The sequence below is a fragment of the Falco naumanni genome, chromosome 4 (genome assembly GCF_017639655.2).
Source record: "Falco naumanni isolate bFalNau1 chromosome 4, bFalNau1.pat, whole genome shotgun sequence".
NCBI classification, from domain to species: Eukaryota; Metazoa; Chordata; class Aves; order Falconiformes; family Falconidae; genus Falco; species Falco naumanni.
Genome location: NC_054057.1, coordinates 34715120 through 34739032, shown reverse-complemented (window position 1 = coordinate 34739032; position 23913 = coordinate 34715120). Strand labels below are relative to the sequence as shown.

Below are 23913 nucleotides of genomic sequence, written 5' to 3'. Positions count from 1 at the left end.
TTGTTTCTAGAAACGTGTACTTCATTTCTAGTAGCTGGTCTAAGAGTTTAAACAAACAAACCCAATGACACTTCTGAAATTATAACCATAAGTACGCTCCCTGTTCATCACTTCTTTATGAGTGGAGCACAGGCCATGCCTATTTCCTGATTTTATTGCCCGGTTTATAATCTGTAACTGTATCATCCTCTTTGTAAATTGTTCACTGAAATTTGCAAATAGTCACTATTATTCCCCTCACTAACAAACACATTTTCAAAATTCTCTTGAATATAAACACTCTTATGGAAACTTACTGGTGCTATTGTATAGAATATATTGTTCATTTTTTTAAAAATAAATTTTAGTTAAAGAGTTTTTAATAAATTAATGGAGACAGACACAAAATAAAGCCTACTATTTTGAATAAATCAATATACATGCATATTGAAAATTCATTTTTTTATCTAACACCAAGAATACTAGGGGAAAGTGGATGTGCACATTTTACATTGTTCACCCCAACAATGTACTTCAACTTTGCAAAAATGCAAGCAGCAGAACGTTAGGGCTGAGAAATATGCTTGATCAAAATAAAAGGCATTATATTCCCTCTTAGAACTCTGTTTTCCAGAGAAATCATGGCGATTCTGTTTCATTTTTAGAGAGGAAACCAAGATGCATGAAGTCCTTTTGTGTTAGAATATTTGCATTTTTCCTGTTTTTTATTACTGTTGAAGGGCAAAGCTGTCTTCTGAAGAGAACATAACCACATAATATATGTAATAATAAATAAACCCAACAAAAGTATACGCAGTAGCCAGTTTGGATGTTATTTTACTGTATTAACCAATGCAGTCAAGAGATATGAAGAACATAAGTATGAAAATGGCAGGAAACGGGTTACAAGGAATGCTGGAAAAGAGATGGAATTCTCACAGGGTAATGTTTCTGGACACTACTACTTACAATAGAATGTATCACATTTACAGAGCAAGTAAATATTTTCTTTCTATTAATAAAGCATACTAGCTTTACATCCTGTGTCCCCTTTTGAAAGCCCATGGCTTCCTGTAGTAACTCAGCACGGTCTTTGAGAAGCAAACCAAGCAAAAGCAACCAAAACTGATTTAATCCCCAAATCACCTATTAACAAGCCATCTAGCCAGTCCCTGGCCACCTAGGCAGGAATAAAGGATATTACTAGAGCAGAACCAAGAGTGTCATGGTTCCTCTCTTTGCCAACTTTCTGTTTCTGGCACTTCTAGTCCTTCTCTTAGTGAGATAGTGTCCTCTGCGTTTTTGGAAATGGTTGTATCAGCCAGAAAAATTGTACTGTGGGCCACCCTTGCATTCTTAGTGAGATAAGGAACACATCTGAGTTCCTTGCTCCTATAAGCTGCAGTTTGACAAAAGTTGAGCGTCTGTACCTTAGACCCAGGGTTATAAATTGCTGTTCTGCAAGTTCAGTTAATTAATTCTGTGTGATAAAAGAATTACAAAATTTTTCCTATGGCATTTTTGTAATTTTCTTTACATGTTTTAAAGCTGAATGAGGTTTATGGTACACTTTGATTCAAGTTTTTGCTTTATGTTACAATGCAAATAATATGTCATGGCTGATAAAGCTGAAGAATGACTTAAAGTGAAGCAAATGTCTAAGAAAATATAAAGCACAGCTATGAATGATATTTTTTCCTGGTATTTTAAGTTAGTGAGGCAGAGAAAATAATGTAGAATTTGGTTTTAAAAACATACTTTTTCTTTTTTAAAATTATCATCTTTCTATTGAAACACTGCCAATAGGCTATAGAAAGTCAGTAGGACAGAAAACCAACAGAGTAATTCCGGTCCTTTGCTCGTGACATGCTTGGGGAACAGGACCAAGATGATTGCTTCAGAAGACAGGAGATACACAGTGAAATAGCCAGTTCCCAACTCCTAACTGTGTCTGAGTGAAATGTCCTGTTAAACTCTACTGTTTTTCTCTTAAACTTACTGTGTTTTATACTGTGTTGTAGGTTTACTGTTAACATGCAAGTTCAGCATTTGGTTAAATGGAAATATACTTAATCAGGTAAATTAGTAATAATATAAGATGAGTTAATGTACTCTTTTTATATAGCAGTGGAGTTCAAATTTGCCATTTAAATGCCTCAGCCTCTTTATGGAGAAGATTTGTATGTAAGGTAATCAAATTATTTAGATATGTTTGAGATGTTATAACTTTGCAGAAATGCAAATAGAGAAAACTTTTTCTAAAGTTTGCTTAATAGCAAAAGCTAGTTTTAGTTAATGCCACACTGAACTGCATTCCGTGCAGGATACAGGCTGTTCGACATACTCATATGTGATTTGAAAAGAAGGTGAAAGCAAAGGGACAAAGTTTGCTTTTATATTAAAGAGGTTATTAAGTTAGTTATTAAAGGACTGACTGTGAAGTGCATCAGAAAGGCTTTAAGAACTTAAGGATGTGATTCAGCTCCGTATGATCACTCCTAAACTTAGGTGTCTACATGGAAACAGGGTGGCTGAGTTCCTGTCGTAGTCAGTGGAAAGACTGGTAGTGCAGGCAGTGGGACCGAGAGATTCAGCTCATTATTGGCAATATGATAAGGCAGTATTATGAAAAAGGATGGAAGCAGAGTACTGTGCAGCCAGTAAGACTTCACACTGACAGACCAGCCAGCAGCTTAAGAGAGAAGGTATGAAAATTTGAGTAATTTTTTGGGCAATGTTCCTGGACTCCATGCTACCTTGCTTCAGACAAGTCAAACTAAATTAATTGAAGCTGCAATGCCACCAACCCTCTCCTGCTGGTGGTTGCCAGAGCCAGTGCAGCCAGACAGCACACAGATGACGCTGTCCTCTCGCTGTGTCTGCTGCCTACGACTGCAAAGACAGAGAATGGGTATGGCACTGCCTTACAGAGGTGTGAGATGGACTGAGCTGGCCAGATATACGAGTGAACTGTAGACTTCACAAATGAGACCCAAAACATCTGTAGGCTGAGCTTGATCTGGAGTTTACATTTTGAGAAATTGAATCTCCTCTTTCAAACCTCAACATGGCCCAAAAACAATGAATAAAAGGATTCAGTGGTGGTGTTCTGTGTTATGTCACATTTATACTAATGCCATGTAACTGCCTTTAGCTCTGCTATACCAGGGTAAAGTCACTAGTTAGGTCAAAAAGCAGAAAGTATTAGCATGGAAAGGCCACATTAGCAAAGAAACTGGACTAAGATTAGACATTTATTTTATCCAAGGCAGTTATAAATAACTGCCACTTTTCAGAGATATTGTATTATGTGCCATGAAAACTAATTTTAAAAGAGCAATTGAATAATTCTTCTGTAAGGACAAAAGATATTGGAAAGACTGCTATGTGTCTGAACCAAAAAAGGCCTTGACCTTTACTAGCTGAATGGGTGTTTATTAAGCTGTAAACAACCTTTGATTATCTGTACTGATCATTACAAAATTTTGCACTTATCTCAAATAAGCTCCAAAATGCCAAAGGTTAGCCATGGCGTTAGGTATGGACAAGAGATAACTTCTAAACATACATATGTTTCTGCTATATTCTACAAGTGTAGTTATCTAAGTGTATTAGTTAAATATGTCTGGCAATATTCTTATTATGAGAGATGTCTGAGCCTGGGAAAACCTCGAGTATAGACTTTAAACAGCAGGTTGCAGAGTTGGAAGCTCGACAAAAGAGGGAACTAACTTTCTCACTGATACTAAAAATCTGCAGCTGAAGTATAACAAGACACCATAAATATTATATAAACATAGATGAATTCTAGAGAGAGATGCATGTATTTTACAGACATGAAAGTGTGTGAAGAGACTGACAGGAGGACAAACAACACTCAACAAATATGGTTTAGTGTATAATAAAAATATCTGGTACTACTATCTTAGACTCATCAGTGTGAAATGAGAGATAAAATATTACTGTCACGAGCTGTGCTGAAATTAAAGAGAGGCATGACTTTTCCACCGCATGTATGAATAGCTTCTTTCAGACCCACCACCCTCTTTCTTCCCCCACTTCTGAAATATTCTGTAGCAGCTTTCCCCATCAGGCATTTTGTTGAGAAGCTGAAGAAATAAAAAGTATGAAAAAGCCTTTGCCAGGAAAAGGAAAATCATGATGGGTGCCAGTATTCCAAACTTTTTACCATAAACATTTCCTATTATCTAAATCTATTTCTGTGAATCTTCAAATGAAATTGTTGCCTAAGAAACCAAACATAAGTGTTTAAATATTGCATCTTTGGCAAACTGCTCTGTGTGAATTTAGTTGCCCTGTATAACTTAGATATGGCAGTGTATTAACCAGGCTATCAGTAATCCTGTGGTACAAAGTCTTTGTCATTAGACCCTACATTTTCAAACTGATACATGAAAGAGCTCTTTGTACCTAACAATGATGTTAATAACTGTCCCATGGGCAAGCCAACTGTATTCACATGAAACAATTTCCCAAAGTTTTGCAAACCAGACGACTGCCTAAATTAATCAGATACTTTATCCAGCTGATTTTGCTTGACCAGTTGTAGTTCATTAACTCTAAATGATCTATTTTAAATATAAATACCTTTATTTATAAATTGGTATTATATTGGTAAATACCTTACCAAACCTTACACCTCTACTGATTTCAAAGTTGTCTTGAGTTTTTACAGTACACAAGCAATTAAAAACTACTTTAAATACTCAATCTAAGGATTTTAACCACCATGTAGAATTACTTAAAATCTTTAAAGACAAGACATTTTAGTCAAAAATATTCTAGAAAAAAACTTCCCAAGTGATGGCAGAAGCCAAAACACATATTCAAGGTGATCTAAATTCCAACCTAAGTGCTGTGGCTCCAGGCAGGTCCTTGGCAGCACCCGATTGTGGCCCTACAAAATGCTCTTGGACGCTCAGACGGGAGAATCGGCTATATGTGCCAATGATACCAAGCCTTTGTAGTATGATGACACTATAGTGTACCAAGCAAGTGGTGTACATTATCATCATGCAGAGGATGCCACCAACAAAAATCTACTGAGGAAAAAGTATAGTAGAGTATAAAGGTTCTACACAGAGTTTCTACGTCCTCTCTCCCTATATAAATAGCATCTACACATATACAACTACATCTTACCTTGCTTCCTTGAATACCTTTTGGGCCTGGCTCACCTGGAGGTCCACTGATACCCTACACAAAAGTCAAAGTATAGAATGAGTTGCCTTTGAAGATGCATGTAAAGTTTCTTTTAAATTTGGCCTGAATGGGCTACAGTAAAACACAGCACAATGATAAGCTCTAAAGGACAAGAATTTTCTGCATCATATCTTGTGAAAGTGCCCAACACATTAAATATTGTTAATATCCAATAACCAGTGCCGGCAGACAGGATATCTTACTACTCCATGTGAATTTTAACTGTTTTACCTGAAACTTTCTGTTTCTTTCTCCTCCTATTCCTCACTTTGCCACATTTTCATATTCTTTCTTCTGCCCAAATGAAAAAATGCAAGCTGTCCTGTCCTATTTACCTCCATTTGGAAAAAATCACTTCCCCTGTGTCTCTCTCTGATGATGAGCTGAGGTTAATTTTAATTCCCCTGACATTACTACAGCCATTGTGTCCCTTCACACAAGGAAATAATTAATGGCTCTTTGGAAAAGACAGAGTAGGTAAGGTACTCTGTCTGGAGTTATAAAGTTTGAGGAGATTCCTTCCCCAATACAGTGGCTGGTACAGAAACCAGAAAAAGGTAGGTCTGATTAATTATGAAGAGCAGTAAGATCACAGGATTAATAGATTACACCCAAGTCTGGCATTAAAATGTTAACTCTTACTGGAACCCTCCAATTCACTGCCTTGTGAGTTAGTGAACATCCCACTGGCATCTGCTGGGCTCCCCAGTTGCGTCAGACTGATCAATGTTGCAACAGCCACTAACAGAGCTGATAATCAAAATGAAGTGGAAGTTTCATAAAGTTTTTTAAGAGACTGGAGAAAAAAATAATCATGAGCTATCAAAAAAATAATACCACAAAATTACAGTTTATTATAACTTTATAAGCTATTTTTCCTGAGGAAAAAATTACAATTTTGATGTGAGATGGACAAATGTTCCAGCAGTAAAATGGTAATGTGGTTGAAGCAGGGTGTGCTAATAGAAATACATAATATATTCTGTTAATATAAATACATAAGATAAATCATTCTCAAGCTCATTGCATACTATCTTCCTTTTAGTCATTAAGTGGGTTGTGGTTCCCGTGGTAATTACTTTGTTCTCATAGCTCAGAACTACAGTAAATCCTTGTAACCATTGATTAGTTCTCTGGTATAGTGGTACATTCATCTGTTTCTGTTTTCCAGCAATTAGGGGGTTTTTTTTGGTAATCAATCTTTCAAACCTAAACTGAATGTAGACCATTGTAATATATAACAATATGTTACATTAAGCTCAAAACTGGAACAATGTAGGAGTAATTGCAGTGATGCTGTATATGAAAAAAAAAGAAGTTAATTTTGCCTTAAAAGAACCAGGTTATGTCATTGCACGACAATTCAGAGATGGCTTGCCTTGCAACAGCAGTTGCTGTTTTGCAGAGTGTGCAAAACTGAACATGTATTGCATGGTGAGTTGAATTTATGTAGGGAAATGCTGGTGATCTGATTTGCCTCATTAATTCCTGTAAAAATTGGCCAAAAATCTCTAAGACTCCATATGTTTCCATTTTTTAATAAACAAGAATAAACATCATCTTTTGGGGCATAGATCAAATCTTTACCAATTGCTTACAAGACAGAACTACTAAAGCATAAAACAATAAATTAATACATTTGTAGCATTATTGCATGTCCATTGCCAAGCAAAAGGAAAGCAGAAAAATATAATTTAAAACATTGAAAATGGCATTTAGGACTAAATGTTCACACCTTAACACCATGCAACAAATTTCTGTTACCCTATCATGCCCCCATTATGTTTTCTTTCATATAACCCAGAAACAGGCTCAATAGTGGAGTGGGCAAGCACTGGCTGTCATCTTTCCACATCGCCTATGGATCTACTAGGAGACTGGTAAAACTTCTTGAGATCTCTACTCCACACAGCAGCGATTTTTATATGTCTGGTACCAATTTTTTAATGGAAATTGCAAAGGTTGTAAGAAACACAAAGACAGCAATAACCCTTTTCTGCAACTGCAAAGAGAGAAGAGGACAAGCTGGACTTTTGCACAGATAACAAATAAATGACCACTGATCTGAGAGTGGTAACAATCTCTGCTCCTAATAACATTGAGGCTTTCTCTGACTCATTTCTCAGGTTTTTAAATAATTACTGCAGATTTTAGTCTCATCAATAAATTTCAGTCTCTCTGGCTGCCTTATATTTCAGGAGGACTGTGTACAGACTTCCAAGATAAGGTGGATGCTGCCATGTAATATAAGAGGAATTTAGCATGTAGGGGTATAACAGGTCATAATTATACTCTTCAGGGTAAGAGGAGAACTCTGCCATTGGAGAGCCCAAGTGGGCCACACACCTCTGAGTAGCTTTAAGCACCAGCAGCAGCCAAGATTTTTTTCTTTGAAAATTAATTACAGACATTAATTACAGAAATTAAAGACAAAGATATGCCAGACTCTGCTGTCTTGGTGCCTCGTGCACCAAATATGTTGCTCTCCCCAGAGCTGACAGGTTGTATGTAGAAGAAACTTAGAGAATATAACGTGTTTTCTTTTTATTTGGTAGCTTTTAGTTCCCTTACCTGAGGTCCCCGAGGTCCCCTAGGGCCAAAAGGGCCTTCCAAACCCTGAGGAAAAATAAGATTCAGTTATCAGATTAACAGCTATTATCTGCTTTAAAGTATTTAAAACTGCAGTGTACATATCATGACTCATATCTCTGTTCAAGCATTTTCTAGGGAGTTTATTCTCTCTCCAGAGTACTGCTGTTCTCATTCTGTATTCAGTAATTGCCTGTTACATTCCATCCTCAGTATCTGGTTGAAGTACTTTTCATATAAAACAAGCATTGTGAATGGCTACTTAACATCTTAGCTATTTGATTAACTAGTTGCTCTTTGCTACAGGTCTTTAAAATAGATTTCTAGAAGTACATTAGATACAGAATTCTTAAAAAAATGCTGCAGTGCTTATACCAGAGAAACTTCAAGTAACTTTGTCTCACTAACTCAAACTGCTGATCAGTAGCATGGCAGAATCACATTAATAGTTTGCAAAACCCATTAAAAAAATGCATCCAAATAAAAGTAAAATGCCGTATTCCTCTACTCCATTAGCTGTCATTTATCCATTGAATGGGTTCTTCCCAATTACTGCCCCTGCAGATTGCTCACAAATCTTTCTGCTGCACTATTTTTTCTTCAGTCACCAGAATGCATATTCTATGGGATTTCACTTCCAGTTGACTCAATACTCAAGTTATAATTTATTTCTAAAGCAGAAGCGCTTTCAGCAAATAATTTACTGGTCTTTTCTTTCTCTTCTCTTTTAATTAGCAACACCTCCACACACAGAGGCACCAGCAGACCGTTGCGTTTTTCAAGGCATGTCACATTTTGAACTTCTAACAGCCTTGATCAATAGAGACAGCAGCGATACCGACAGAGCCACACCCCAGCAACTGTCTTCCCCTACAGATTCAGATTGGGATTTTTAAACAGTTCTCTACTCCCTGGCATTTGCTCCAAGGCAAGTTTCTCTATTCCTCTGAGAGATGAAGCTCTTTCTCCTTTTCATAGATATTTCAGCCTTTCCTGACTCACTTGCTCAGTGAGTCTCATTTTGAACCCCCACTTCTCACATCAACCACCAGCAAAAACGATAACCCCACTCAGTTCTAGCCCACTTAAAAAACTAAATAAGCAATGGATGGCACAAACAACAATATGCAGATGCAATGATAGCTACTTTTGGTAGAATACACACATGTGACTGGAATCAGTTTTGATTTCAAAGCTGAGCACAAACGGTCTGAATTTCAAGCCTGAACAGCTTTTGAAAAAAACTCAGATTCAGAGCACCAAAACCTCTGCTGGACTCAGTCTTATTAGTGAGACTGTAAAGTGGCAGGAGGAAAATGCAACATTTTCAAATCAGACAACACTAATATCCATCACTGCAGTTAAAGATCCACCTTAGAATACCGAATTTACTTCTCATATATCTGGCCATTACATTCTGTTTCTGATGATTTTGTTCAGCATGGACTACTTTAAAAAAAAATCATTTTGTTCTATCTTCTGCATTTATAAATGTGAAGCTGAGAATTGCAGAAGTGACTGTAATTTTCATTTTTTTGCTAAATTCTTGAATTCCAGAATCCATTATAACTTGGATTCTCTGCAGATGCCAAACTTTTTTTTTCATCACTGTCCTCAAGAGAAATGAAACGAGAAAATTTCCAGCAGCCCTGGCATGTGTTTTCTACATCCAGATTTCTTGGCTGCTTTGATTATGTTCTTTGCCAGCTCCTCAACAGCTTCCTTTTATCTTAGTAGATATTTCACATAACCTCATGCTATTTCTCACATATTGCCTGGATAAAAATGTTATGATCTTTCTCTATTTCTCTGAGAGATGCAGCTCTTTCTCCTTTTCATAGATATTCCAGCCTTTTCTGACTCACTTGCTCAGTGAGTCTCATTTTGAACCCCCACATCTCGCAGGATATTCTCAGCCTTTAGATTCTTATTATAGTATAATGCCCTTTTTTCTTTATGAAAAATACTGCTGCTTTGAATATTTCCTAATTCCTACCTGAAACCCACCATCAAATAACAGGTTCTAGGAACCACAAACTTTTCAAGTTGGTCTTTTACAAAGGTAAGCATAATATGGATGTTAAAACTGAAGAAACATGCTTTAATAGAATGATAAATTACAATCTAGTTGGTAGCACCTACTAACTTCATAAGTCTGTAGTAGGAAAACCAGGAAAAAAAATCTACATTCACTTGTATTACTTCTGCACTTCAGGTTAAAAGGAAAGGAGGACCAGGCAGAAGTGTGAATGTGTATCAGCACAGATGGGCTGGTGACCTGAAAGATGTTCAGGTTGTGTAAGAACCCGCTTCTATTGTAACATAACTTTATATACTTGAATTAAGATAAACATTTTAAGGAAAAAAATATCTGGTGAACTCTGTAACGCGCTCACAGTCCTTTGTAAGCAGGGCTTGGCATTGGTCAGGACAGCTTTTGTTTTAGGTAAGCGACCACATTTCTTCTGCAAAATGGAAAAAAATAATATGGTGAACTGCGGGTTCATTTCCTACTAATCGTATTTCTATTATGAACGTATCTCTACTACCAGGGAATTATAAGATGATCCAAATTTACAATATTCTTTACAAGTTATGTTTATGAATGTGTCACATGATTTTCTAGTATCTTCATCAACATGAAACAGTTCAAATAAGAATTACACTTACTCTTTCCCCTTTTATGCCTGGGGATCCACATTCTCCTCGTTCACCCTTCATAAGAAATGAAAAGGTTAAGAGCTAAACAAGATGTTTTGATTACACCACATGCATTAAAGACTATGCAAGCAGTTTAGTAGCACAAAAGGTTTAGTAGATTCTGATGACCTGAGAGTGGTATCATTAGATATGATCTGTAGAAGATATGGTCTACTCAAGACAGATACTTCTCTCTGGGAATGTCTACAAAATTTCCAACCTACATAGTAAGACGATAATATAATATCTAGTAAGTTTTGCTGTATTTTTCTACCTCACTGCACGGCCTCCAGAGATCCTTTCTACATTCTGGTTTCATTACTGTGATGTCTGAAATTTTCCTGAATAACAGTTGTGAGATTGTACAAATGGAATGAAGAAAGAGAATTACGAATGTGTTCCACCAATGATTTAACATATCAACAGACATATGAGTCTACATTTCCCATTTCCATATAATGTTTCCAACAAATTGACTGAAGCATTTTTCTAATTAATACAAGATTCAGCGTGGCATTGTTTTTATTAACAATGGGGAGGTCCAAACTAATCAAACTCAAAATGGGTTTATCTCTGTTTCTGTTCTGCTTATGACAGTCCAGTTTGCAATGTAAATTTCAGCTCTAGATTCCTGTAAGTCATTGAAGAGTATAATTTTTTTAGCTTCTTGGAGAGCCTGTCTTGAGATTTTTTTTTTTTTAATCAAGCATTATCCCTTGCAAGTTATAATTAGTTTAAAAGTAAACTTCCCTTTGGTAAGTTTTTTAAAAGCTAATTGCCACATCTATTTGTATTTGTAGTAAACAATTTCACTTAACCTCTTATTCAACCCTCAACTTTCTAAAGAAGCTTTATGTGTGGTCTTGACATTTTTCTTTTTATATTTAGATTACATTTTCTGGAGTTTTTGTTTGTTTGTTTGTGGTTTTTTATTTCAACAAGCCACTCTGCAAGCATTTACATAACTGACGAATTTATTTCTATGAACTGCATTAGGAGCTCTCATGACAAGAAGACAAGACTGGCTGTTCTTTCTATTCTTTCACATATACCATCAGCAAGTGACTATCCATTTTCAGACTACTTCTATTCTATAAAAATCTTACCTTGTCTCCCTTGTACCCAGGAGGTCCCTAGTGGAAAATTAAAAAAAAAAAAAGGGTGTGTGTGTGGATATCATAAAAAAGAAAGCAAAGGCATAGCATACTGCTACTTAAGTAGGAAAAAAAACCCACAGTAAAGAATTATCTTTCAGAAGTTTAACTATTCACAACAATAAAATATCTCTCTGGAATCATTTAACATTCCTGCAAATTTAGATGTGTATTTTTTGCTCATAACATTAGCTGTAAATATGTCACTCAGTTTACCAGCCTCTTAGCAGATATATGCTACCATTTAAATGGGACTTTTAAGGTGAATTAATCTTATGCATGGAGTACTGTTAATCTTTCTGCCTGTGAATCAGCAAGAATTCAAGCTAAGAAACATCAAATGTCAGAAGCCACCAGAGAGCTATCTAGATGTTTTTAGTGATGACATTTCCAATTCTATCTTTGGGATGAGTCTAATGCAAGTCAATACAAAATCACATAATTTCAGAAGTTCCTTTTGTCAGTAGCAGCCTGTCTCTATACTTAAGTATATGGTTAGACTGTTTCTTTCAGTATAAATGCTTCTCTAAACCAGAAGTTAGTTTAGGTGTTGTAAGTAACTGAATAAAACAGGTGTGTGAAAAATGGAAAATACATTTTCAGTTCAGTGGAACTAAACTGTGAATAAATTGTGAATCAGGATCTTGAAGATAATCTGAAAAGACCAGGTATGAGTGAGCACTGTAGTAGTGACATACCTCTCCACCTTTTTCTCCACGATCTCCTTTTTGAGCATCACCCTATTGGAAGCAAAGGAATACAACTGAAATATGTATTGCTCTTCTAATTACCACTACTACACTAAAACCAAGAACACTGTTCAAGGAGCAGAGGTTGCTTTTCCTATTTATCAACATCCACACTTCTTCCTCCCTGAATTAAGGACACAAGATTCCTGAACTTTAACATAGAAAACTCAACTACTGTTTATTAGATGACTGAAATCTTAGTCACCAGAACAAGCCGCTCTGCTCAAGAGATTTGTGTACTGTTAGAATGCTCTGTGGAGCTTAGAGAGCCTTCAGCTAGCTTCAGACACCTCTGCTGTCAGAGAAAAACTGGAATGATAAGCAGTGTTGACTTGGTAGCAGTTTAGTTTCAAATTTTTCTCTCTCACTTCTAAAGCAGCTAACTATAAACTTCTCATAGCAAAGGTCAATCTTTTAAATCATGTCTTTAACATACTTTTCCTTTGCTATATTAACTTATATGGTTTGAATAAAACTAGACATAAATTTGCTTTATATTTTTAAATTCACTTTACCTTGTTTCCTTTTGGTCCTGGCTCACCTTTTTCTCCTCTGTTACCAGCACTGCCCTGAAACAAAGCAGGAAAATGTTATTACCATTGTGAGGATAAAATTCTCCACTTTCTTTAAGACTGTATCTTGGGGGCAGGACAAAGTCATTCTGGAACAAGCTTAGGTAGAAACCCACGGTGATTCAGATATGGTATGTGTGACACTACTTTCACTTAGCTAAAAAAATTCTGGTATTATAAGGTATCTGTGATTTTTTAAAATCAATATTCAGTGATAAATACATTTTCTAGAGTGTGTTTGAAAATCTAACCAGGAAGGTGTCACAGAAAACATACACAATTCCTCCTCCCCATTTTTCAGAGGGAAATCTGATCTTATCTGCTTAAAAAAACCCTGTTCACAGAACAGCTTAGTGCCAATATTCAGCAGTCCCAAAATAAACAACTATTACACCATTATTCCTGTTTGAAGGATCATGAAGGTGGGGACTAAAGCTTGGTGTACATATAAAAAAAAAATATATAATCGGTTGCATCTAATAATTTTGGATAAAATAACTTCAAATTTTCAGATCTCCAGTTTTAAATTGGAAACAGGTGTTTTAGTTCCAGGTGCACATTATCTACAGACAAGGGATTGGATGATAGGTCCTGCTGTCATAACCAGCTACACATATGGTTGACCAGTTGCTTACCATCTAGGGAGACAGGCAAAAACCTCTGTACGTACCTTGGTTGTCTCTGGGGGAGCTATTAAAGATACAAAAGGGATCAGAGAGATACACACTATCTAAACTCCCACTTAGTCTCTTTACCAGAGCCAAGAAAGTTATGTGTTGAAGTGCCACGAGAGAGTGTTGGAAGCAGAGTTTTGGACCTTTCCTCATACATGCCATCACCCTCAATCTTCTGAACCTTTATCCCTTACACAAATAGAAGCTGCTGGTGGAAGTAATCCTTTGTCTAATGGACTTTTCCTTTCATGTTGTAGGATTCAAGAATAATATTTTGATTTGGGCTTCAAAATCACATACCTATTTATATACAGTGCTTTATTACCCAATACTATAAATATATTTCCAAGATAGTATGTGATTATGGACAGATTTTTTTTTTTTCCTGAGCTCTTATAACAGTGGCCTTTCACAGTGAAATGCTATGATACATCACTTCTTTTTGCAGTACATACACAGCTAATGTCTTGCTTTTTACAGACAGAGTAATCAATGAAAATACTGTGAAACGTTGATCTCTATGATTAAAATTCAAATTCTGGAGGCTTTTCAAATGAATGCATACTTACAGAATCACCTTTGTCTCCTTTTACTCCCTTTTCACATCCACAGTTCTTCCGCACACACTACAAGGTTAATAGAAACATTAGGGAGAACATTTTCCAAACGTATTATTCCAAATTTTTAAAGCAAAAACTCTGGTTTTGCCCAGCCACCGACTAGCGAACATAGAAGTGCAGTAACAGGAAATAAATAATCTTCTAATATATATATATATATATATTTCTTATATAATCAACATCACACTTCTGTATAGCCCAATCAAAATCAGTTGCTTGATTTCTTTCTAACAAAAACAAAGAAATCTGTTACTATTCTAACTACAAATGTTTAAGGTAGCACATACACAGTATATAGTACTGTGAAACCCTACATAATTTTTCAACCATTTTGACATTGCTATTTTCTAATGAGACTACAAATGAACTTGCATGTGTTGCACTAGTCCTATTCCACTCTGGTAAGAAGAGTTCTTCATGTCTGACTGTTGATACTAGTCACTAATGATCAGAAGTTGTAGATTTCTCAGGAGAAGGAATCAAAGAAATGGATGAAGGTTAAAACAAAAGTGACCATGGTCAGAAACTTTACTCTGGGAAGGAAGGTTGATTAATCCTGGAGTATCATTGCATTAAAGAAGCAGCAGACATCAGGTGATCTATTATGAGTAAGAGTAATCAAAACACACAAAAGTCAAAAAACCTACCTGCTTCTGAAGCAAGGCTTCCTGAAAAGAAAAGAAAAATATTACTTATAGATTTAATTTAACAGAGTACTAATTTAACCATTTTTCCTCTCTGGTTTACAGAATTTCAAAGGTGAATGGTAAAGACTGTGAATACCTTCAGCCTTCATCCCTTCCTCACAGCGGTAAGAACCAATCTGTGGAACTACTCGCATGAGAAAGGGTTCCCCAGTAGGAACAGGGGATTACTTCATGTGACCCATAATGATCAGAAAACAAATAAGATTTAATGGGACAGCTAAACAGATAATATTAAGGAACAATGCTAACACGGGGAATATGAAAAGACTTCCTAATGAAAGGCCCTGCTAACATAAGATATAGGGGAAGGACTCAGTGAGTTTATCAGCCTTATGCACGAGAACAAGTTACCCTCTAAAGTATTATCATATGCTCAGAGACACACTCTGTGTATGGAGAAATACCCTGTCCCTCCACCAGTGATCAGTGCAGCTGAGCTGTTATTGTATAGGTGCACAACTCCTTGCAGAGCAGCTGGGAGGAGGCAGCTCGCCCTCTGTCCTGACTCCTGATGTAGCAGACACATGCATCACCAAAACCTTCATACTGTCTTAAGAACTTACCTGTCAAAGTCAAATGAAATCTGCCATGGAGAGATGCTGTGGCAAGATTAATATCAGCATTACTTACCAGTTCCAATGCTACATCAACTATCAGGTTCTCATCATCCAGGCATAAAACATGTTTAGAGGATGAATCACCAGATATCATACGCAATTTGTCTTCTTGGACCTTTTTCTTAGAAAGGCCAATGGTAAAAAAATGTATTCCAAGACTCCTAGCTGCTGTGGCTATAGCCTGGACATCAGGGCTGTTTGGATGATCCACACCATCAGTCATCAAAAAAGCTACTTTTGTACTTCGCTTACGACCTTCAGTTTTAAAGAGCTGAGTGGCATTGGAAATTGCATAGTAGGAGTAGGTGCCATGGCCAATAAAGCCAAGAGACTTGATTTTCTCTTTAAAATGCTGCACATTTTTCCAGGCTGTAAAGGGATTATCAATGCTGACTGTGCTGCTGAACTGCATACTTGCTAGTTTGACATTATACTTCTGAGACTTAACGGGCTTCATCTGGAAAATACTGTCAGTTAAATTTTGAACAAAATTCTTCTGTAAATCAAACAGCTGATTTTTGGCACTTTCTGAACTGTCCAAGATAAAGACTATATCAACAAGACACGTATCACCTGTAATGGAACAAGAAAGTTACATTTATGAATGATGGGCACACCTGCACAAGAGTTTTCAGATAATTCTCTGCAATAATCCCAATCCTCAAATCATTTCCCCAAGGATTCCTCTTTCCAGTAAGAGTTTAAGGATAAATTTCACTGTAAATGCCAAGAAATTCTACTGAGGTAATTGAATCTAAGTTACTTCAATTCATACCAGCATTATTAAATACATCTACAAACAAAAACTTCCAAATTAGCATCTTGATGGGACTGTTCTGGCATTTCCACATGCAATTTCAAACTAAAAATTAGGCTTAGCATTTATCTTAAAAGATATATGAGTGACAATGAAAATCATAGATCAAATTGGAGTACGTGACTAAGTAAATGTTAGCACAGTATTTTCCAGGCCTAATAATCAAAATAAATCACATTTTAAATGCATACATAAGTGGTCAATCACTAGCTACTTATCCCAAAATATGCAGACACATACATGGTCAATCAGAAATTTTAAGAAAATTATTTTACCTTCATCTTTTTGCACAAAAGAATAAGAATTCTTTCCTTTCTTTCTGTTTTGCTCATATGTCTGGTTTGTTGTCACAGCCAGAATTAAAAAACAAAAGAAAAAATGTTTTTCCCACATAGTGACTTTGATCCCAAATTAGATGACTTTTCCTTCCTGTTAAAAGTAAAAAACCACCTGTGAATACTTCATTAATAGAACAAGGAAATAAATACAGATACTTTACATACAGAATACACATTTGTGCACAGCACAGTTCTAGAGACAACATGTAAAAAACAATTGTAAAAAGTCACTGGGTAAGTGATTTAAGCATAGCAGCCAGTACAATCCCAGCTGTAGCTCACATGCATATTAGAGCCTGTTTTATCAGAGAAGAAGTATGGGCAGAACAAACACAGTGCTCCCGATCCTTTCTTGAAAATAGCTAGTGCTACCTTTAGCTTTCATTTGAACATCTAACAAAGAAGGATAAAAAGAAATTGTTACTAATGCATGTTGTTATTAACATACTTTGCTATTAAACTAACTACATTAAATTAGCAGAAATATTATATAAATTGAATACAGTTTGTTTCTAGAAATTCCTAATTGTTAGGAATGAACAAAGATCTGGTTTTTTTCAGATGCAGATACATTACCTAGGTCTACAGCATCAGTATGAACAACTTATTCTTCTAAGAAACAATGGCTTAGTAAAGAAATTAAATACACGAATGTAATATTAATGTTGCATGGCTGTAACAGAATGTATGTAATATCTTCTATAAAGAAAATATTCCATAAAGACAATATTCTATTACAATGACAATATACACTAATAAAATTAACATTACAACATTTAATTCAGTGATTCAACATATTTCTAAAGAAAACTGAACTCCATTAAATCTGATTTACAAAAAATGCCTGTAATTTGCCATAATTAAATTTTAAATACCATTAATAAAAAAGTCAATATATTAAATTTAAATATCTTTCCTAAACCCTCTTTTCAAGTCCATCAGTTACATATACAGAAACCATAAGTGCAGTCCTCTAAAAATCAAAAGGAACTATGTCTTACCTTCAAAGGCATTCAAAAAGCAAACTGTGGATTGGATAAGCTGTCGGCATAGAAAACATGTCCAGTAGGTCACAGAGGAAAATACATTTTGTTTACAAAAATAAATCAATCTGTAAATAAATAGTCTATCCACTTGTGAATGGCTCTACCTTGCATCTAGATCCTTTATGGTCCATTATTGGGCTGTTCAGTTGGCCAAAGTTTAAATGAAGACAGTCAGGCACTTAGCCAGGGCTGAGTGGGAGACCGAGCCATTTTATTAAAGGGACAGTGTCAGTCTGGGAGCAGCGCTTTCCCATTTTAAATAACTGACCTTTTACATTACAAAACTCACTTCTAGACAACCTGCCTTTCCACCCATCACTTTGCCAGCCACACCTCTTCAGCTTGTCCATGTTAACATTGCAGCACTGGTTAGATGAGAGATGTGAAATTAGTACATTACCAGTTGTAGGCTGGAACCGAATTCTGACCCAATGGTTTGTGTCTGCCAGGACCTTGAGCCTGTCTCAAAGGTAGTAACTGCATTAGCAATTACAATAATAAAAGACAACTTAAAAAAACCTCAAACAATTCTTCCTGAGCTGTTTTCCTCAGAAATTCTGTCTGCTCTTTACATCCTCTGAGGGGTCAGACACAGAGAGGGTATCTAAAAGGGGGCTGGTTAGGTAGCTCTCACTATGCTGCGTGTAAATTGTATTTGCTCTATCTAATGGCAGGCTTCAGAGTAAAATTGTATTGTTGCAGTGTCAAGTAAAAAATCCAGGTGAGAGGAAGTATTGGGATTGTAAGTCTCAAGGAATCATGGCATGCCTCAAGGGAGTTTTGTGCAGATGGCCAGCAAAAGGTCAGTGCCCAGCCTCTGGGCAGGCATTGCCTAACAGGCAGGCACCCCTCAGTCCCTTGGTGGTGGGACAGAATGGAGAGCTCCTCCTTCACTTGGTGCTGCAGAAGGGAGGACTTACGCTTCATCACTGGGATGAATCGGGTCCCTGGACTTTCATGTGATTAAGCACTGAAATGTTTCAGTTATATATATAAAAAAAAAATATGAGTAATTTGGGCATTTCAAAACACATTGTAAAAAGATGGTTTTGACCAAAGCAGATTTTTTTGGCAGAGGTTCAAGCTTTGTCAAAAATGCAGGATCGAAAATGCATAAACATTTGCCTATCAATGACCCAACTGTACTGATTAGGCTTTACAAAAAATCTACCTAAATGTCATGTAAGTCATACCCTTTAATTTTTCTCAAGACAGATTTTCTAGACTTGAAGTGACCCTGGTAGCTTATATCTGGGACATTACTCCTAAATATATACACCAAAAATAGATTCAGTATCTAATTTTACAGGACAGTAATGTTACCTATTCATTGCTTTTTAATGTTGATAAACCCAAAGACTGTGTGTGCCTTTTTTTTGTTCCAGCACCTGGTGGAAGCTTCCCTGTGAAATGAATACCTCTTACTACCCAGAAGACACTTCCAGCATGGCAAGTAGCGGGCAAATCTTAGAAATTGTCTTAACAAAAAACCACAAAAGTTGAAGCTTTGCATCCTCTGTAAGTAATTTCTGCTTTTTTAATTTTGTAGGAAGAGTGCATCTGAAAGATGAAAAGAAAAAGGCAAAGAAAGAACACAGATTTTCTAAACTTTAATTTTGATATTGCAGATTTAATCAAGTTATTTAGTAGAAATAAGAGTGAATACCGTGCTTATCAATTGCCATTGATATGTCTTTCTTGAAGAAAGATGAATGCTAAAGCACATCTGTTTATTCTGCATCAAGCATAGCTTTCCAAAGGGCATGCTGTGAAAGAGCTGTTAGAGCACAACATGGTAGACTGCAAATACTTGCTCTCGGAGAGTTCCCAGTCTCCTGACCAAGAAACTTCATTGCCAAGGCTGATGATTTGCTATGAACCAGACTGTATTATGGGGAAAACAGAGAAACAGAAAGAATAAATAATAATTATAAATCTAAAGATTAACATCAATGTTGTTTCATATGATAAATTAAAAATGCAAAATGGAAAATACTAAAACCATTTAGTGATTCCATAAGCCTAAGGCAACAAGAAGGGCTTCCATAAGTACACAAGTAGCAAACACCAGCCTTCTGCGATTATAAATCCACTGAACTACACCTGCAGCAGCCTATCTACTACGTCCATATAAAAATGAATCTGTTAAAATTAATGGGGGATATTTTCCCTATGGCAGACACAAGGGGGGAAGAACTTTTTTTCCCTCCTGTAGAATCCTGAGGGCTTCTGTTCTAACCTAAGCGAATTTCATGCAGTCAGCCTTTGAGTTCTTTGTCTATTTTATCCTGGATTTATACAAGGGATGCTAAGTTTGTGCACTTTTAACAAGAAACAGGAGCTGTGTAGTGAATGCAGCATTTGGTGGCATTTACCACTGGGTGATGGAACCAGACTGGCCTCTGTCAGCAGTGATGCCAATCCGGACTCAGGCAGGGTCAGATACACAAGCGCAATACACACAAAGATGGTCAGAAGGCATTTAATACCTTGATGTCCCAGCAGAGGTTCCCCAGTAGTTTCCCAAGCAAAGTAAGCAGTAAGTGGGGAGATTCCTGGCACCATCGTGCGATGTTCCATGGTGTAGAACAGTGGGTGGGAGTTTTAGAAGCTTTATGTGAGTTTGCACATAAGCATTAAGTGTTATAATTACCTAAGCATCCTTGCAAGTGATCACAGGAAAAGAGCATGGCTAGCTATGGGAGAGTGCCTGATACATTAACATGTTTGGGAAGACTTAAACAAGGACAACATAAGTAACTATACATTAAAATACAGAATAACGACCGCTACTGCCTTAACAAAGCACAGAGGGCTTCATTATAAGGAATCTGGGTTACAGCTGTACTGACCTCTATCGCCCATCTCCTTGCCATTCTTCTGCATTTAACCCTACAACCACCCCCACCCCCTGACACACACAAGGCAGAGCAGCTCAGCCCTTACCTGAGTTACCTTACACACACCGGCTGCTCCATCCAGATGAACTCATGAACTTGGCAATCAGAGCCCAAGGCTGCAAACCTGACACCCTAACCAGAACAGATGAAAAGACATGGGTGGTTGGTAGGGGGTGGTGGGAGCAGTGAGGACAGGGAAGGGGAATGAAAACGAGGAACAAGTAATATGGGAAGGGAGCAAAAATACTGCAAAAGAGGACTGCAATGCACGTGGATGCATTACAATAAGCAGAAATATTAAGAAATCTGAGGCTACTGTAGTATGGCTGGGAATGTAGGGGATGTAGGACCCAAAGAAAACATGAATTAGTTTCATTGCTTATCAAATTACTTGCTGTACTGGAAGGCACATTTCATAAATCTGGATACAAATGTTATATTCTTCTTGAAGGAAGTCAAAACATTTATGAGCAGGGAGGGAAAGAAGCAATCCACTGAGGAAAGTAACACTGTAAAATTCAGATTTCCTTCGAATTCTGTAGTATAAAAAAATACAAGGAAAAAGTATTAGATATTCAAACTTCACTAATCAATTCCTCATTTTTTATTTTTGGTACAGTTACAGACCCTAAGTGATGTTAGTTGAATATCTTATAGGATAGGGTTTCCCCTAAATCAGACAGTTACTGCAGTGTTTGATCTCCATGGCCACACACACTGAAACAAGTGGTGTTTCACAAACCATTACCATTACAAAATGGTGTAGATAATCACACTTTCCTGTCTTTTTTCAGTACCCTTGTAGAAAACTGTACAGAAACTGCACCTGCTTTGCTTTTCATTTGGTGTTTAAGTAACAGCAATGGAATATGCTAAGAGCTTTTAAGTAAGCACAGTACATTTCCTGCTCACTTCATTAAAATTTTAGTGACAGGGAAAGAACAGGGGGAAAAAGAATAGCGCATCTCTGACCAGTGGGCATAAAAAAGCCACTGCCTTCATTCAGTTTAGAAGCACCCTTCACCTAGACTGGGAGCAAGGTCTCCTCTGTTGCTAGACCAAACACTTACCTGAAGTACCCACTTCCTGCTTCTCCAAGGGTAGATCCCATTTTAAAAATATACTCTGCTAGAAATCACACCTTTGCAAACACTCATAATCTATTAATGTGTGCTGTGCCCTGCTAGCACGACAGCGTATGTAAATTTAACTTATTTAAAGGGTGAGACAACACATACTAAGGAACTCAGTGAGGTCTTAGCTCTTATCAAAGATGGCAATAATGTGAATGTGATTGTGTGCTGGTTTTGGCTGGGTTAGTGTTCTTTATCGTGGCTAGTATGAGGCTGGCTTTGATTTGTGCTGAAGATAGTGTTGATAATTCAGGGATGTTTTAGTTATCACTGAGCAGTGCTCACACAGAGCCAGGGGCTTCTCTGCTCCTCACCCCACCCCACCTGCAAGCACGCTAGGGGTGCACAAGGGTTTAGAGGGGGGACAGCCCCCAGCTGACCAAAGGGATATCCTATACCATATGATGTCATGCTCAGCATATAAAGCTGGGGACAAGGTTGGCCAGGGGGCTGCTGCTTGGGGGTGCTTGGTATTGCTTGGTTGGTGGTGATGGTGAGCAACTGTTTTCATTTGCATCAAATGCCTTTCTTGGGTTTTATTTCTCTCTGTTATTTTCCTTTTCATCACTATTATTATTATATTTCCTTTATTAAGCTGTTCTTATCTCAACCCACAAGTTTTCTCACTTTTACCCTTCTAATTCACTTCCCCCCATCCTGCTGGCAGGGGGAGTGAGTAAGTAGCTCTGTGGTGCTTAGTTGCTAGCTGGGGTCAAACCATGACAGGTTGTATGGAAGAGCTGTACATCTGCCGTATGACCATACATAGTACCGTTCCTACACAGAATCATCAGTCTGTGCACACTCAGTTAACATGAAAGGTACCGGAGGAACATGCTGCTACCAGAAAAAAAAAAAAATCATACATGCTACCACCCTCTTTCCCCAGTGCAACCAAGGAAGGACTAACTGTCCCAGCAGCTGCAGCCTGCTCCCAAAAGGCCCCCTTCCTAGAAACCTCTACACCATCTCCTGTCAGAGGACACATGAACATGTGACACCTCCTTTGAGGTTAATGGTCTTCGTTAAATAAATGTCTTTGTTAGACAAACAGACTAAAGAGTTTCAATGGAGTACAATCTTTTACAAGAAATATCTGTTAATGCTATATATAAATGATAATTACTGGCAGCATCCAGCATCTGTTGGATCAGACACAACGGTGATGATTAAGCATTTCATTAGTAACACACCAGTCACATGGATCCCTCATACTGTTTACATACCTATTCTTATCCTTATGCATGCTTAGGTTAAGACTTGTAAACAGCCTATCCATCCAGAAACAGATCATCAGCTATAGAAGAATGCTTTTTCCAGCAGTCATCAAGGTTTATCTGCACTATGTGCCAAACCAGAATTGAGTGAATGGATTTCCAGCTGTGCTCAAAGATTTCTCACTTTTTTTTGGACCTGCAAACATGACTCTAATCTGGCAGAGATCAGAAAATGTTAACATTTATGATTTTTAGACATAACAATTTGACTGGTCAAATATACATATAACCTGGTAGTTCTCACAAACATCCAGTATTCAGATAGCAATGGGGTCAAGTTTGGTTGTATTTCTCTGGCTAGAAAATCTGTAGATCTGTTAAGTGTTGCGTGTAATTGTTTTCTGGAAACAGCCTAAGCTCTTCTTCACTACCCACCGTGTTTGGAAGTACAATAAGGATCTTGACAGTTCTCTTGTAAGATTGCAGATTTAAAATTCAGAGCTTTATTTTTTCACTAGTCTTGCCAGTATATAGTTTCATAGTTTTATATTCACTTAGAAATCAAATATGATGGAAATAACACCTCCAGATTTATGGCATTGTTTTTAACACTACTAATACTTCTTGCTAAGCTGTTTAGTACAACAGTGTTTCAATGGCTAATCTGAACCACGTGCTCTGAACCAGATGCTCAGTACATCTATATCTCAGGACTATTGAATCTATCTAAATGCACTCATTACATGACCTTACCAAAGCTCTGGTCTGCAGTATGAAGTTTTATCTGTAAAACTCATGTTGCTATTGAATTTTGTGTTAAAAAGCCTTTAGTGCCTGCATTCACGCTAAGTCACTTCTTCTACTGGAAAAAAATTATA

At 37.0% G+C, this 23913-nt stretch overlaps 1 protein-coding gene across 1 annotated transcript in view; it reads right to left on the bottom strand.

Moving 5' to 3' along the window:
* Nucleotides 1-22363, bottom strand: part of COL28A1 (collagen type XXVIII alpha 1 chain) — a 73400-nt gene extending 51037 nt beyond the window's left edge. Inside the window, exons 1-13 of the mRNA XM_040592968.1 lie at nucleotides 20732-22363; nucleotides 19452-19669; nucleotides 17741-19345; nucleotides 16677-16830; nucleotides 15598-16157; nucleotides 14908-14928; nucleotides 14210-14266; nucleotides 12910-12963; nucleotides 12344-12385; nucleotides 11598-11624; nucleotides 10462-10506; nucleotides 7774-7818; nucleotides 5143-5196 (exon numbers count right to left, since the gene is read on the bottom strand). Coding sequence (XP_040448902.1) covers nucleotides 5143-5196; nucleotides 7774-7818; nucleotides 10462-10506; nucleotides 11598-11624; nucleotides 12344-12385; nucleotides 12910-12963; nucleotides 14210-14266; nucleotides 14908-14928; nucleotides 15598-16157; nucleotides 16677-16794 — 1023 coding nt within the window. The 5' untranslated portion in view covers nucleotides 16795-16830; nucleotides 17741-19345; nucleotides 19452-19669; nucleotides 20732-22363. The remainder of the gene's footprint in view (nucleotides 1-5142; nucleotides 5197-7773; nucleotides 7819-10461; nucleotides 10507-11597; nucleotides 11625-12343; nucleotides 12386-12909; nucleotides 12964-14209; nucleotides 14267-14907; nucleotides 14929-15597; nucleotides 16158-16676; nucleotides 16831-17740; nucleotides 19346-19451; nucleotides 19670-20731) is intronic.
* Nucleotides 22364-23913: the final 1550 nt, after the last annotated feature.